The sequence below is a fragment of the Aricia agestis genome, chromosome 1 (genome assembly GCF_905147365.1).
Source record: "Aricia agestis chromosome 1, ilAriAges1.1, whole genome shotgun sequence".
Lineage (NCBI taxonomy): Eukaryota > Metazoa > Arthropoda > Insecta > Lepidoptera > Lycaenidae > Aricia > Aricia agestis.
The window spans coordinates 19,070,795-19,086,148 of NC_056406.1; the positions used below are offsets into that span (position 1 = coordinate 19,070,795).

The 15,354-nt window shown below is 37.4% G+C and overlaps 1 protein-coding gene across 1 annotated transcript in view; it reads right to left on the reverse strand.

Annotated features, from left to right (window-relative positions):
* LOC121740277 (muscarinic acetylcholine receptor M1-like) overlaps positions 1-15,354 on the reverse strand; it is a 371,436-nt gene that overhangs the window by 205,271 nt on the left and 150,811 nt on the right. Inside the window, exon 6 of the mRNA XM_042132937.1 lies at positions 12,889-13,044. Coding sequence (XP_041988871.1) covers positions 12,889-13,044 — 156 coding nt within the window. The remainder of the gene's footprint in view (positions 1-12,888; positions 13,045-15,354) is intronic.

Consider the following 15,354-nt stretch of genomic DNA (forward strand, 5'->3'; position numbering starts at 1 on the left):
AACACCATCCGGCGATTTTCGACTATATAGTGTTCGTACTTGTTTGCATTTCATTAATGGAAAAAAACTTAAAAGTAAATTAACACGAAGTTAAGTGTTAGTACTAATTACTTCAATTAAAATTTAAGTAACCTATTAAATAAAGCCCCATCATTATTATGAATACTAATAATTATACACGATCGCGCCGCTATTTAAATTAATCGTTATGAATACTAATAGTAATTAGTAATTTCCTTGTGACTTCGCGGTGTAACTGCGGCCAAACCGCTCATTCGCGCGGACTTCGTAGGAATCGATCGCTAGTTTCGCGGAATCGAGCCTTATAATAATGTGAGCCCCCTGTAGGGGGGCCTACGGTAGAGTAGGCCCCCTGCAAGCATCATAAACTGTCAACGGCTGCCGTCGACTGCCGTCAATTGCCGCGGAAACGTGCCGTCGACTGCCATCGACTGCCGCCGATGCGTGCCGCCGACACGTGCTGTTATTAATTGATTAATAAAACATTATCTGAATCACAGCCATCATTTTCATGAAAATTTTGGATTTGCTCAAAAATAAAAAAAATAGTAACCGAAAGAGTTGTAGCTGCCCTGGTTGACCAAAAACGCAGTAATTTCTTTAATGCACATATTCGGTCGATAACGTATTATTATTATATTGTATAAACCTTTATATTAATGTTTACAAACTGTCACTCTTATCCCTTTCTGTCGCGCGCGGATTATACGCATAATATACGTACCTACTGCCTGCTTCGATGTATTTTTAAATGTATCTTCATAATATATCAATAAATTTATATTTATCATAATATTTTCAAGTGTATATTTATTGTAGTAGCACCTAAAATAGAAGTAAGATTGAGTGTTTAGTAAAACTTTTGGAAACAGTTTCTATTTCCGACATTTCCGTTTGGCGAACTTCGCTGAACGAAAACTGGCGATAAAATATATCGAGTTTTATTACGATTAATGATGTTAGCATGTTTACACAGAATCAATATATGTATTTTATTTTCGTTCCGTTTTGTACAATTTATTTTAAAAATGTTCACGGTTAATTTATTTTCGTTTCAAATGGGTTCATTGTACCTATATTATTAGTGCTCGATAACTTTTATAATATCCTATCAACATAATGTTGTTAATGATAACTAGGAGAAAGATATTGAAAATGGTGACTGTGTATTTTGTAGAATGTAGTAAGTAAATAGTTAAATTTACTACTAGAGTATCGAGTAAACTTCGAATAAAACAAAATAAAAAAGTTTAACAACTTTATTTCCAATATAGGTACAAGTAATGATATGAATGAAATTACACGTAACACTGTACAAATAATAAAATTAAACTTATAATTACTCAATACCTTAGATACTAGGCACTAATATAATTAATACGAGTAACTTTCATTTTTAAAGTTGCAGCTACACTACATTAAAATTTTAAAACATAGCTAGAAGTTTTGTAAAGATGATATCATCATCAGAAAGTAAAAATGTGAAAACTCAGAAACTGTTCTTACAATGAAGTAAAAAATTTAATTAGGGCCGGTCAGCGCGAGCATTTTGCGGCGCAAGCAATTATGTTCGTCTCGAACCTTCGCTCCACGGAGCGACAAACTGTTACATAAGTAAGCGATTACCTCCAGGACTTTATGCCGAGAGCGTACAGTTCACTATCCAAAAATTTGAAAATAACTGAATGGTCGGTCTCACCGTGGGAGTTAAGTTTGAGACGCCTTGAAAGTGACTTTCTCATAAACGCTAAAATGGCTTGATTAGAATTTGAGTTTTCCGATTGAACGTAATAATGTTGGCTTCAATGTCAAAGTAAAACAGGCCCCTTAGACAAAGTCCCTTTCGTTAAAAACAATCACGAAATTCGTTATCAAATGGTATAGGATATGACATTAGTCTTCGCAAGCGAAATGTCATTTAGCGATGACTTATGTCAAACCGCATACATTTTGATAATGAATTTCGTCATCGTTTTTAACGAAAGATACTTGGTCTAAGGGGCCTGAAGACATAATGAATTTTTTATCTCTCCTTTATAACATTGGGACGATTTAAACTTGGATAAACTTGGATTAGATTGTCTCTAAACGAGTTCTTCCTATTTATAGGTTTCAATTTCGAGTTTAATTCGAAATTCTAAAATTTGATTACACGAGTACAGCCTTGCTGCTTTAAAATTCACTTATGTATTTAAAATACAAACAGACGAACATATAACCTCCTCCTTTTTGGAAGTCGGTTAACAATTTGGATTATTTGGCAATATCAGGTACATCAGGTATGCTACAATCAAACGTAATTCAATTATTATCTTTGTTATTGGTGAGCATACATTATTTCAATTATTTTATAATTTTAGGGAGATTTTTTTTAAATAAAATAGATATTCACAATTCACATTCAGTTTAAAGTTTATAATCTTAGTCAATTAATCAAAAGTCATTTTAATATTAATTTCATCTGTGTAATAAATAGATACTTAGGTATATGTAATTATTAATATATTCTACAATTTACAATATAATATAGTAATTGCTACGTCGCGTCGACTCATGTCATTTTCGCTGACGCAGGCGAATCATCCTATTTCTCCATAATAACTTAATTAATTGTAGCTATAACTTCTATAATGTACTGCATTTAATGTCAATTGCATAGTGAAATTATCGAATAATTCTAAGCTAGAGTATAATTTTCTGGCCTTTCTTATCGCTAGAAAAATATCGTAATCGCCTAAGCCTAACCAAAAAAATAATTTGGACGTGCTTATTGTACGGAGAATTTACAAAGTTTTGCTTACTCATTCAAGAAACTTTTGCCATACCTTTACCTCGACGAATAATAATTTCAACAATTTAAAGAAGTTACAGAATGTAGTTTCATAAATGAGTTAAAACTTTCGTGGAAGCAAATACTGTGGGAATGCAATTCCATTTAACTAGTCCACCTCGCGGTCGACTGCGATACTGAGATAAACTTCATTTGTAATAAAAATATATTTCCAACTTGCCCTGACAGGGACCAAGTTTTTAATACGTCGCTTGTGCTCTACCTAGAGGTATACTGAATGCATCGCGCTGCCTGCCGGTTGAACATTTAAATGATTAAAATCGTTGCATGTCAACGGCAATGTTTATAACCTAATGTGAATTTTAAACATCTATAGATATTATAATACGAAACATGATATGAAAATATCAGTGCTGAAATAGTATTTTTTATGGACATTCATCCTTGGGACATTACTCATGAGTTTGGCCGTACAAATATTCCAAAAAAGTCTCTCTTCAAGTTTAGTTACTTTTACAGTGAACTATAATATACAAGAGACACATGCACAATACACATCCTTAAGTACACACATAATAATATATTCTTTTACGGAAATGTAAGAAATATAAATTTATTATACAATATATTTTATTTATTTCATTATAAAGTAAGTATTTTTAACCCACCATTCCCCAAGCGGCAGCCGGCTGCCGCATAACAATTGAAAATCTACTGTGTTTGCGATACCAACGATGAGGTGCTACATGACAAAATATATAAAGTTGGTTATTGTATCTTTTTCGTTTTGGGTGAAATTATTAAGTAGATAATAAAATTTATAATATTATATTTACATTATTTGCTTTACTCGTATGATTCTTTTTAATGTTTAATGCTATAATTACTAATATTAGACTTAATTATATTCTTAAAATTATAATATTATTTGACTAGATATTATACACAGAATTTTCGATGTTCCTTTCAGTTAACTTTTTTATCAACTTTAAGGTGAGTTTTTTATAAAAAAATATTGATTTCATGGCTGCCAAAACTAATAAAAAACTTTTCTTATAAAAATATCTTCCATCTTGGTTCCTTGTTGAGATTGTTGGCGACAGTACGATATTTTTATCTCAACCCTTATTAAATAAATGTTCGATAAGTAAGAAGAATCTATAAGTAGGTACATAACACATTACAATAATAGGATGAGAAGCCTCTTGAAACATTATTACATAATATTGTTGTGCCTTAAGCATAAAAGTTCTTATTAATTTTAAATTAATATAAATCTATGATAAGTCTGCATTCACACCTTGGATCCTAATATAACGGCAATACGGCGCAGAAAAGATAGAGTTTTTAACTTACCACAATGCAATACCTCATTCGCTCAACGCTTCTTCGATTACCAGGGTTGTTATTTATATAATAAAATCAATAAGTGTCTAAAAATTTACCTCTTGACAAAACACAAATGTAAGTCTGTAGTGAGTCAATGGCTACAAAATTTGGAATACGGTCCTACGGAAAACTTACTTCACAAACTTCCATTGCATCCATCCATCCACGTTCAGACCTGTATGCACATCGCACACACTGACATACACAGGCACACACACACGCACACACACAAACACACACACACGCACACACACAAACACACACACACACGCACACACAGGCACACACACACGCACACACACAAACACACACACACACACACACACACACACACACACACGCGCGCACGCACAGACAGACAGACAGACACACACACACACAAACACACACACACACACACACACACACACACACACACACACACACACACACACACACACACATATATATATATATATATATACATTCACATGCACGCAAGCACACACACACTTATGTTTTAAAGGGCATTTATTATTGTACTGATTTAATTTACTTTTGTTAAAAACAGATATATTTTTAAAATATTTTATCTTCTCATAATACTGTAACATGATTGTAAACTAGAATCTAACCAAAATAACTAAAATGTTCCTTGGGGTGAGGACCTGGTGATCTGTAATACAGGCATGACCTATAATGGACACCAGCTCCTTACAATTTCACCTGACTGTCAAAAATTCTGTTAATATTACTACTTGAACTTGTATTGTGAGGAGAAAATAAAGATTATTATTATTATTATAAGTTATGACCATAAACCTATAATGCTAGTATATATTAAGTCTATGGTTATGACAGAAAGAAATAATACTATAAGTATCAAACAACTTTATGTTACAATGTTTTCTAATCTGATATCGGCCAAGCATATTTAAAGGCTCCATTCCACCGCGGCGCACGGAGAGGCTACGCATGTGCGTCAAGCTTCGCTTTGTAAGAAAACAATAAAATATATGTGACTGTTTCCACTGCAACCCACGGACACGCTACGCACGAATTGACTCACGTAGCTTGCTCGAATATGGTGCACACGTAGCTCAACGCTGGCCACGCTACGCATGCTATAGACCAGTTAACTAAAACTGGCTCGCTCACAGTGCTCACACTTATGCAATTTCACTATACAATATGTTCAAAAATATAATATTATGTTTGCATCATGATAAAAATTATCGTATAATCTGCGTACGATAATAATATGCTATCGTACATTGTACGTTGCGTACGTACAATGTACGATTATCGTATGTGTACGATAACTATCGTACGGTTCCGAACCCTGGCCGTGCGCCGATCACACGTTACCGACTTGTAACATCACGCTGTATTTATAAACAGTAGTATAAGAAAAACAATAACTGTTCCCTTCACGCTCATAAGATAGACCGCGCGCGAGAGAGACGGACAGACTTTTTATGATGCGTATGTAGTACGACGTCACGCCACGCGCTTATTCACAGACACTACACAAGCGCAATGTTTAAATGTGTTGATCGTGCCAGCTCTTGTTAACTGACCTGTATGCACGGGATACACGGAACCGTGTACATAGGCAGTGGAAACGTTGACCCATGTAGTCGAAGAAATAAATCCGTGCACGTCCACGCGTGCGCGTGGCCGTGCACGGGGTGCACCGCGGCGGTGGGTTGGCGCCTTAACATAAACGATCATAATATTACATCATGTTCGGTCGTCCGTCATTTGTCAAGGCTAGAAAACTTTTATTCGAATAACGAGGATAAAATAAGTTATATAAGTGACTCAATTATTTATCTGGTTTCGTAAAAGTCTGTGCCTCATACAAAACTTTTGGATACCACTGCGTAAGTTACTTTATGAATTTTATAGAGCGAAAAGTCTAAGGTAACTTTTTTCGTAAAATAAATTACATTATAATTTTTTGAATTAAATACTATATTATTATTTTATTTACACACAGAAGTTGTTATTTTATTTTTACTAGGACTTAATTTTATTCTAAAAGTAGAACGTACAAAATTGTATCATTCACACGCTGACGTGCAAGACCGACTTATTTATCACAAGTCACAACGGAGACACCTTAAGCTCATAAAATCACACACAGCTCGAGTTTCATATAAAAAGTGGACAGTCAATCGTACAAGTGCCGTCGGGACACAATAGAGGAGACCGCGTAGACCCCACTGCTGTCGGTGAGGACGTCGGTGCTGTCCGTCAATCAGGAGACGTCGGAGTCGTCCATCTTATAGAGAAGTGGTTTCCTGCGCGCCAACCCTCATGAGTCGACGTTGGGCGCCACGGTGACGGTGCTGCAGTTCGCACGCGTGGAGCGCGTCGAGCTCCGCTGGAGGCCGGCGCCGCCCACTCTGTTCAGCAGGATTAGATTTTCGGCTTTTTTTTTACCGCGAAAGTTGCAGAAGAGGAGCTCGCGCATGCCCTTCCGGAAGTTCTTGGAGAGGAACGCGTACAGCAGCGGGTTGATGGCGGAGTTGAAGTAGGTGACGAGGAAGGTGAGCGGCGTGAGGAGCGCGCTGAAGTCGCTGGTGCCGCGGTAGCCGGTGGACCAGTATTGCCACATCTTGCGCGCGTGGAAGGGCAGGTTGCACACGGCGAAGGTGAGCACGACGACGATGAGCATGCGCACGACGCCGCGCCGCGCGCGCAGCACGTTGCGCGACAGGTGACTGAGGTGGTGGCAGCGTCGGGCCTCCTGCGAGTGGAACGACTTGCTGCGCTTCACCGTGCTTGATTTTCCCTGCGAAAACGTAGTCAAATTAAAAATATTTCATGACGACGTAGCGGCGATTTGCGGGTAATATGACTTTTGAACTATATGAATTCTGAACATTCTGTTACGTGCTAGGGTTCGAAGGATTTGGAAAGAAAGACCTGCTGACTCTCTTAAAGACTTTATTCACTAAGTCCAAGTCACACAAGCACACACTAGGTTACAACACTTAGCACTAAGTCCAAACACTAATCACTAGGTCCAATCACTAAGCACTATCACTGTCCTAGGTCGTAGCCAAGTCGTAGGTTTCACTGGTTCACTCACTATTGATCACTTGTGTTCACTCCGAAATCGCCTTGATGATCGCTCGAACCGAACTGAATTGCCGGGCCGTCTACATGCGGCTTTTATATGGCGAGACGAATTCCAGAAAGTTCCTGATTCACGTAAACAAGTAAACAAGTGGAACTTTCTAGGAGGCTCGAGCATGTACCAAAATAAACATAAACAACTAAACACGTAAACACGTAAACAAAATAAACCGGTAAACACGTAATAAATGTTGGACTTTTCTAGAAGGTTCGAGTATGTACTTGCGCACCTCATGCCATCTAGTATTGAGTAGGGGATTTATGTTGTCGGTGTTCCCTCGATAAGTTTCGCTGGTTTGACGCTAGATGGCACTACATGTCCGTATACCGTGTACCGTAACACTACTCCCCTCCCCTCCCCCTCTTAGAGATGCTCGTCCCGAGCATCATTGTTACTGCCATGGTAACGTGCCAGACGGTCTATGTGCACCACTTTGAATGTCCCTCTTGGTGGCTTTTGAATCCTATAAGTCACATCATTCAATCGGGTAACCTCTTTGTATGGGCCGGCGGTACGGTACGACAGAAGGAAGAGCGGTATATACTTGTCCCAATCCTTTTGTTTGTCATCTACCAATTTCGCCAAATGCCTCTCGAGGGTCTGGTTAAATCTCTCAACCATTCCATCAGACTGTGGATGGTACGCGGTGGTTCTCGTTTTATGCATTCCCAAAATTCTGCACACTTCCTGGAAGCCCTGCGATTCGAAATTCCTGCCCTGATCGGAATGGATTTCTAGAGGCACACCAAAGTGAGATATCACTTCTTCGACTAGCTTAGAAGCAACTGTTGTAGCTTCCTGGTTTGGTATGGCGAACACTTCAGGCCATTTGGTGAAGTAATCCATAACAAACATAAAATACTTGTTTCCCGATTCCGTTACAGGAAATGGCCCAGCTACGTCAACTGCAATTCGTTCCCACGGTGCGCCAACGTTAAGGGCGTACTGGGCGCAATGGGACAGTCTGATTCTTCAAAACGGAATACTCTACCGGAAATGGGAGAAGACTAACGGCAGAGAGTTCGATGTTCAGATAGTTGTCCCAAGAACGAGAGTACCGGATGTTCTCCGTGAAATGCATGATGGCGTATCAGGAGGTCATCTAGGAGTCAAGAGAATGTTTACAAAAGTACGAGAACGATTCTACTGGTTGCATTGCCGAGATGATGTGCAGGAGTGGTGCCGCAAATGTACTACTTGCGCTGCAGTCAAGGGACCACAGACAAGGAGCCGTGGGAACCTGCACTTGTATAACGTTGGCGCACCGTGGGAACGAATTGCAGTTGACGTAGCTGGGCCATTTCCTTCAACTTCAACGTTCATCCCGGAAAAATGTACAGTTCCGGCGCGATAAAAGAATTTTGGCGCAACAGAGTTGCGGGCGTCAACTAATATTGATAAAAATAAAGCACAAGGCCAAACGTAACTTTTTAGACGTCTGTTTACATTGTTTAATTCAACGTCAATGGCATATTTTGTTAACTCATAAAACAAGGGTGAAAATTTTGCGTTTCAAATCATAAAAGAAGGGTGTTTTTTATTTGTTTTGCCGTGCGCTGATCGGGATACTGGGAACACGAAAATTAGCTACATAAATAAGTATTATATAAGAGTGAAACCAAACGAGCATAATTTGTGAGCTGTGATTCGCAGAATTTTGGTCGCGTAAATATCTATTCATATAAATCATGACTCACAAAATTACGCTCGTGTGAATCAAACACTTTTGTATGAAACAGAATGCAACAGAATTTCAGCCAGCCGAAATTCTGCGACTCACAACGCACAAATTACGCTCGTTTGGCTTCACCCTTAAATTAGCATTAGGTATACCAACGTGATTGATTATAAATAAATATTTTTTTTAGTAAAAACTTAAAAATAACAGTGAATTCTTATAAACACCTATTCAAAATTAATGCGTTTGCTTTACTTGTCTGCTACGTACGTTGTTTGGTCGCTGTTTTTCAGAGCTAGCAATTACTTTTTTGCACAATTCTGTATTACGCGTTTGAAGTTTGAAAGCGGCCAAATAAGATGGATGTCCTTTCTTAAAACCTACCTCTACCTACCTACCTCTTTGTTTAGTTTTATCATAGTCCATACAGTCGTTTCGGAGTCTATTGGATGTAAGGAATCCCTTTCTTTATACACGTCACGCGGCGATGCGATACAATTTCAAATCACTTATACTTACAAAACAAAAATAGAATTTATTTACTATACATATTTTAATAATAAGACTTGTCGGTCGCGGTGTCGGGCTGGCTATTCCCGAATGGGTCATAAAAGTGCATCGAAGTTGTAATGTGAACTGACCCGAAGTTAAGCTACTAAAAGCATACAAAACATCGTAGTGATCGATAACTATCAATTTGAGATTTAATGGAACATATTGTGGGGCGCTTATCGCCTGCCGCAGCTCAGCTTCACGAGTCTCATCCGTCTGACCCACAAAAGTTACATTGTCGTCATAGAAATGCACCGGATTACTTGGGATAGCTAACAGCTTGGAACTTCACTCCAATATCAATGGCTTAAGTTCGAAATTGATATATTGTCAAGTTGCTTGCTCCGAGGCAAATATTTGAGCCGTAATAAAAGTATTCTCCTAGAACATAAGTCTTTAGCTGACAAACTAGCTGACCCGTGCGGCTTTGTCCTCAAGAACATGATCTCTAAGATTATGCGGTTATAACATAATATTTTAAAATATTATCTTCCTCATGATATTATAAGAAACCGACCCAAAATTCGTTTAGTTGCCAGTTTGAAAGATAGACATAGACAGACTGCGACAAACAATTTTGTTACTATTTACTATACAAGATGTTAGTGTAAACACCGTTATCCCTGAAACCATCAAATGAGCTCGTCAAAATGAACAATTTGATGGTTTCAAGGATAACGGTGTTTACACTAACACACTGTATATATAATAATATTGCTTATTGTTACATACTGTTCCTTTGTCCGTAGCCACTTAGAATATGCTTCTCAAGTGTGGAATCCAAATTACAGCTACTACATTAATCGAATTGAGTCCATCCAAAAGCGCTTCCTACAGCTCCTACAATTCAAAACTCGGCACTACGTCTCTGGTTACGAAACACGTTGCAAAAGGTTCCATATCTTGCCATTGCATGAACGACGACGCATAGCTGACCTATCTTACCTTTTTAAAATAGCGAACAGCGAAGTAAACTGTCCTCAGCTGCTAGGTGAAATAGGTTTAGTAACACGCTCATTTCTGATGCGCAGGCCCAAGCTTTTACACATACCATGTGTAAACAGCACCTATAGGCAAAACAGCTATCTGATAAGAGCCAGTAGAAGCTTCAATGAAATCTTGCACGAACATCCAACCGTAGACTTATTTAATACCAGCGTTTCTTCATTGAAAAAATGTATTACTAAAAAATTCTTTAGTGCGTGATTTGTTTATTTATTTAGTTGATATTTTGTTATGTTTGTTAATCTGCCGACTTCATGTTTCTTGTTAGATTTCTGTCTATATGTGAAAACTTTTAATTGGCCTTAATGTACGTGTTCTTCTGATTATAACTGTATGTAACCGGAAGTTTTCCAAATTTAATAAAATAAAATACTTAAATGAAGTACTTTAATAATTAGCGAATAGCGGCCCTTACCTTTTTAGGGCTTAAAAACTAGTAAATTTTAACTTCCGATCAGAAACTAAATATTCGCACCACCTCCACGACGACGGTAGCCAAACGGCGAAGCCTTGAAATCATTTGTTGGAGTTAGAGTTAGGTCGTGTAGATTCAGAAGCTTGGTTCTTCATGAGATCTAATATCTTTTCCCAGGGTAAACTTTATGTGGTCGTCTCGGCAACATTTTACATGAAATGTTTTTGGTGTGATATAATATAAAAACTTGAGAGGTATCAAGGGACACCAGGATGAAACGAAGTTATAAAAAAAATTCCCGCCAGTTGACGTCATCGCCACATAAACGCCCTTCGCAGGTACTAAAATAAGTGTCGGTCAAAAAGTGTCGTTCCATCTAGCCCCCTTTCGCAACGCGCGATAAGAAACTTCGTTCCATTATTACGTATTTGATATTTCAAAAAGACAATGCATGCTCAAGCAGATACAAGTATCACATTTTTGGCGAGTACCACCACAATCTACTACCACACATAATTGGCTATATATTTTTTATCATCGTTTTTCTATTACACATGAAGAAGATAGCTCAACTTTCGTAACTAATAAAAGTGACCGACATGTATTCTTATAAAGGTCCTATACATAAATTAAACAGAATAAAAAAAAAACTAATAAAAGGAGAATAAAATTTTCCTTCCATTAAGCCTTGGAGTAAGTTTTATTGTTACAATAACTGTAAATAAGTAATAAATTTGAAGTCATAGATGACTGACCGCATGGGGCGAGCTTTATTAAACCATAACACATTTCCGAATGATATAGGAAATAGATATCGTTCTCTTATAATACTCCTCTATTATAATTGCTTATTCTTTTTTATAATGTTAAGATACGGGGATTTTGAGTAAAATGAATAATAATAATAATATCCATTGGACGCTTCACACCACGTCAGTCTGGCCCCGTGGTAAGTACCTGAAGGACTTGTGTTACGGGTACCAGACAACGGAAATATATTTATTACTTTTGTACTATACATGTTTTTAAGATTTTTATTATATGATACACATATTTAATACGCATCCATGACCCAGGAACTTTGAAAACTTTTTGTTCCGTCGGCGGGATTCGAACCCGCGACCCCCGGCTTGAGCTACCAACAGCCCGATGGCGAATAAATGTTATTAGTTATTACTTATTACCATACATTTACAAACGACATAGGCCAACCAACAACGTCATGACTAACATTTACTTTAAATAACCTGACCAAATAATATTTCATGCAAAGGATTAAACATAAATTACTTGCTATTTTAAATCCCGCATTGCTATTATGTTCTTTCGAAAGTTGGCATCAGGAGGTTTTTTGTTAGCCACACGTAAGGTTAGTACGTGTAGCAATTGTGCAGCGAGGTCTTGGCAAATGGCTGACCGATTACAACAAATTAGCCAGCATTTTAACTCTGAACTTTCAATTGGATGAAAATGTGATATATACTGACATAAATTATTATTAGGTATGTAATAAGTGGGTAAAAATCAATAATTCTTGCAAACTGTTAATAAAACCTCGCACATTAATCCCAGAGTTGATACTTGATAGTAATTAAAAATTAAAAAGTAAAATGAAATAATATTATATTCTTCAGTGAGAGGTACGCCGTACGAGGCAAAAAATACGGTCGTTTCTGAAGGTTACGTTAATTTAACGTTACGTTTATTTTCCGAAGACTTATGGTCAAATTAACATAAAGTTCAGAGGACGAAATAATTGAAAATAATTACAGGCAGTCTTGAACGGTATGTAAATTTTACTAAAAGTCTTGTGTTGTTTCAGTATTAACACTCGAAAACCGCTCTGTCCGTGATTACTTTTTATGTAAATTACCAACGATAAAGTGAAAAAATATAAGAGCTAACGGAACCTTTGTTTCGGAGTTCCCCGCGAAGGTTCTCTGGGGCTCGACGCAGGAGTTGGGCGACTTGTCCTTGTACTGCGACCCGCAGCACTGGCCGTGCCCGATCTGACCCAGCCCGTGCGAGCTCTTCCATAAACCCACCGCGATCCGAGTGTACAGGATCTGCAAGAAGTAATTTTAGTTCAGGTTTCAGTGACGGTGGCCGGTTTCGTTGAAATTTGGCCAGCTACGCAGCAATGATATTTTGTAGTGGCCAAATATGTGTGCAGTATACAATAACACGTTACCCGCTCTTCCACCAGCATACGCATTGAGTAAGAACTCTCATAACCCAGTGGGACAGATGATGACAGACATTTTACAAGCACCAGCCGAAGCGTGGATCATTTTATTCAGCATATCGGTTATACTGTCGCAACCAAACTTAAAATGAACATTTTTCCAACCTTGATATCGAACCCACGTCCAGCTGCTGTGCTCTAACCTACTGGACCGTTGAGGCGTTACCATGACTAATACAAAACTATTAACCGCTAAGGTTTGTGAGAGAACACAAGAGGAAAACTTCGCACGTTCGTAATTAGTTTGTGGAATGAACTGCCTAATATTTCTCATCAATCACTCACACACGGTGAAGGGTACTTAGGGAAAACAAAATAATTGGAATTAAATTATCAATTACTAATGCCACGTAATATTTTTATCCCTTCTAGTGTATAAGGCAATTTTTCAAAGAAATTACAAAACTTCTTTAAAAATATTTTTAAGTAAACAGGACTTCTGTACTCATAAAAAATTATTGCCAGTTACTTGGTAGAGTTGGTAGCTACCAAACCTCAATTAGAAAATCCATTCTCTAGGTTCCATTGGTGCTAAGAATTTAGCTTTTCGATGGTAAACAAAACCTTATTACTCGTATTGATTTGATATTGATACTTGTCCGCGAGTGAAAAGTTTAAGTTTACCAACAGCTTAGGCTGCTAATATTTTTTAAATAGCTTTTGTTTTGAGATAGCGTGACGTTAAGAATATTATGTAAGTAGGTGTATGGTAATTGGTAATATAGTACCCAAAATACTCGTTGGTCTAATACGAGTACTAACATAACGAAGTTACTTAAATTTAGACTGGCTGCGATCCTTTTTCTTTTACGGCGGTTCCCAATATTTAATCTATCTCTGGTTTGGCCCTACTAGAGATAGGAATAGCTCACATTAGACATATTTACTCGTATGTCAATTGTGAGCTATTCCTATCTCTAGTAGGGCAAAACCAGAGATATATCAAATATTGGGAACGGCCGTAAGTCTATGTTCTTCTCATAAAGTTAATATACCTAGCGGAATAGAGAAACAAAGGCCTGAGCAAGAGAAATGTCACTATCAGTAACACTGCGTGGTAAAAAGAGACGTGTGATACATGACAGCAGCACTCTTTTTTTCGGCACGTGCCGCACGTTGACAATTTAATCTCATAGAAATCATGTTCAATTATGCTTGTGTAAGTGTATACGTACACATATTTTTACACACACATGAAACCAATTTTGGTTTCGTTTGACAGCTCGAGATTGTTGCTCTATTCCGGCTAGGTATATTAACTTTATGGTTCTTCTTATATATAAAATTCTCGTGTCACAATGTTAGGCCCCGTACTCCTCCGAAACGGCTTTACTGATTTTAACCAAATTTTATATGCATATTCAGTGGGTCTGAGAATCGGCTACTGGGTACTTATTATATTGATAAGTGCATTTGTTGAATAAATAATAGTAAATTATTACAACTCGATATTGACGGCGACCATTGTTTGTGAGACGGGATAGCGATGGACGTTGTCATGGTAAAAAATTTAGTCACTTCAATAAAAGTACCTGGATGACCGAGCTTTGCTCGGTATAATAGCAAACACTCTGACTTCGTGTTACTTAACAACGCAATCTACTGGAATACCCTTAGCTGTTGTCGTGTCGTTAAAACAATTAGTTGCTCATAAAATAGTATTATTATTCGCCAATAGGTGTCAGAAGAGTCATATTTTTCAGTTTATCGATTATCGATGAAACACGAATAAAATGGCATTTTCTAAAAATAATTCCTAGCTAGATCGATTTATCGCCCCCACAACCCCCTATATACTAAATTTCATGAAAATCGTTGGAGCCGATTCCGATATATATATATATATATATATATATATATATATATATATACAAGAATTGCTCGTTTAAAGACATAAGATAAGATAATATGGGTGAAATACTTGATTTATAATAAGTCAAAGCAACGTTTGCCGGGACAGCTAGTAAGGCTACTAAAATATAACAAGAGATCGCCCAATGGTCGAAATTCGACCTTAGTTCCAACGACATTAGGACTACCTACTACCTATATTTTGTGAAAAATATTGACTTTATCATATTATTTTTCAATTCTTATCTCTGGGACTCAGCTGATCTCAGACTGGCCGTGT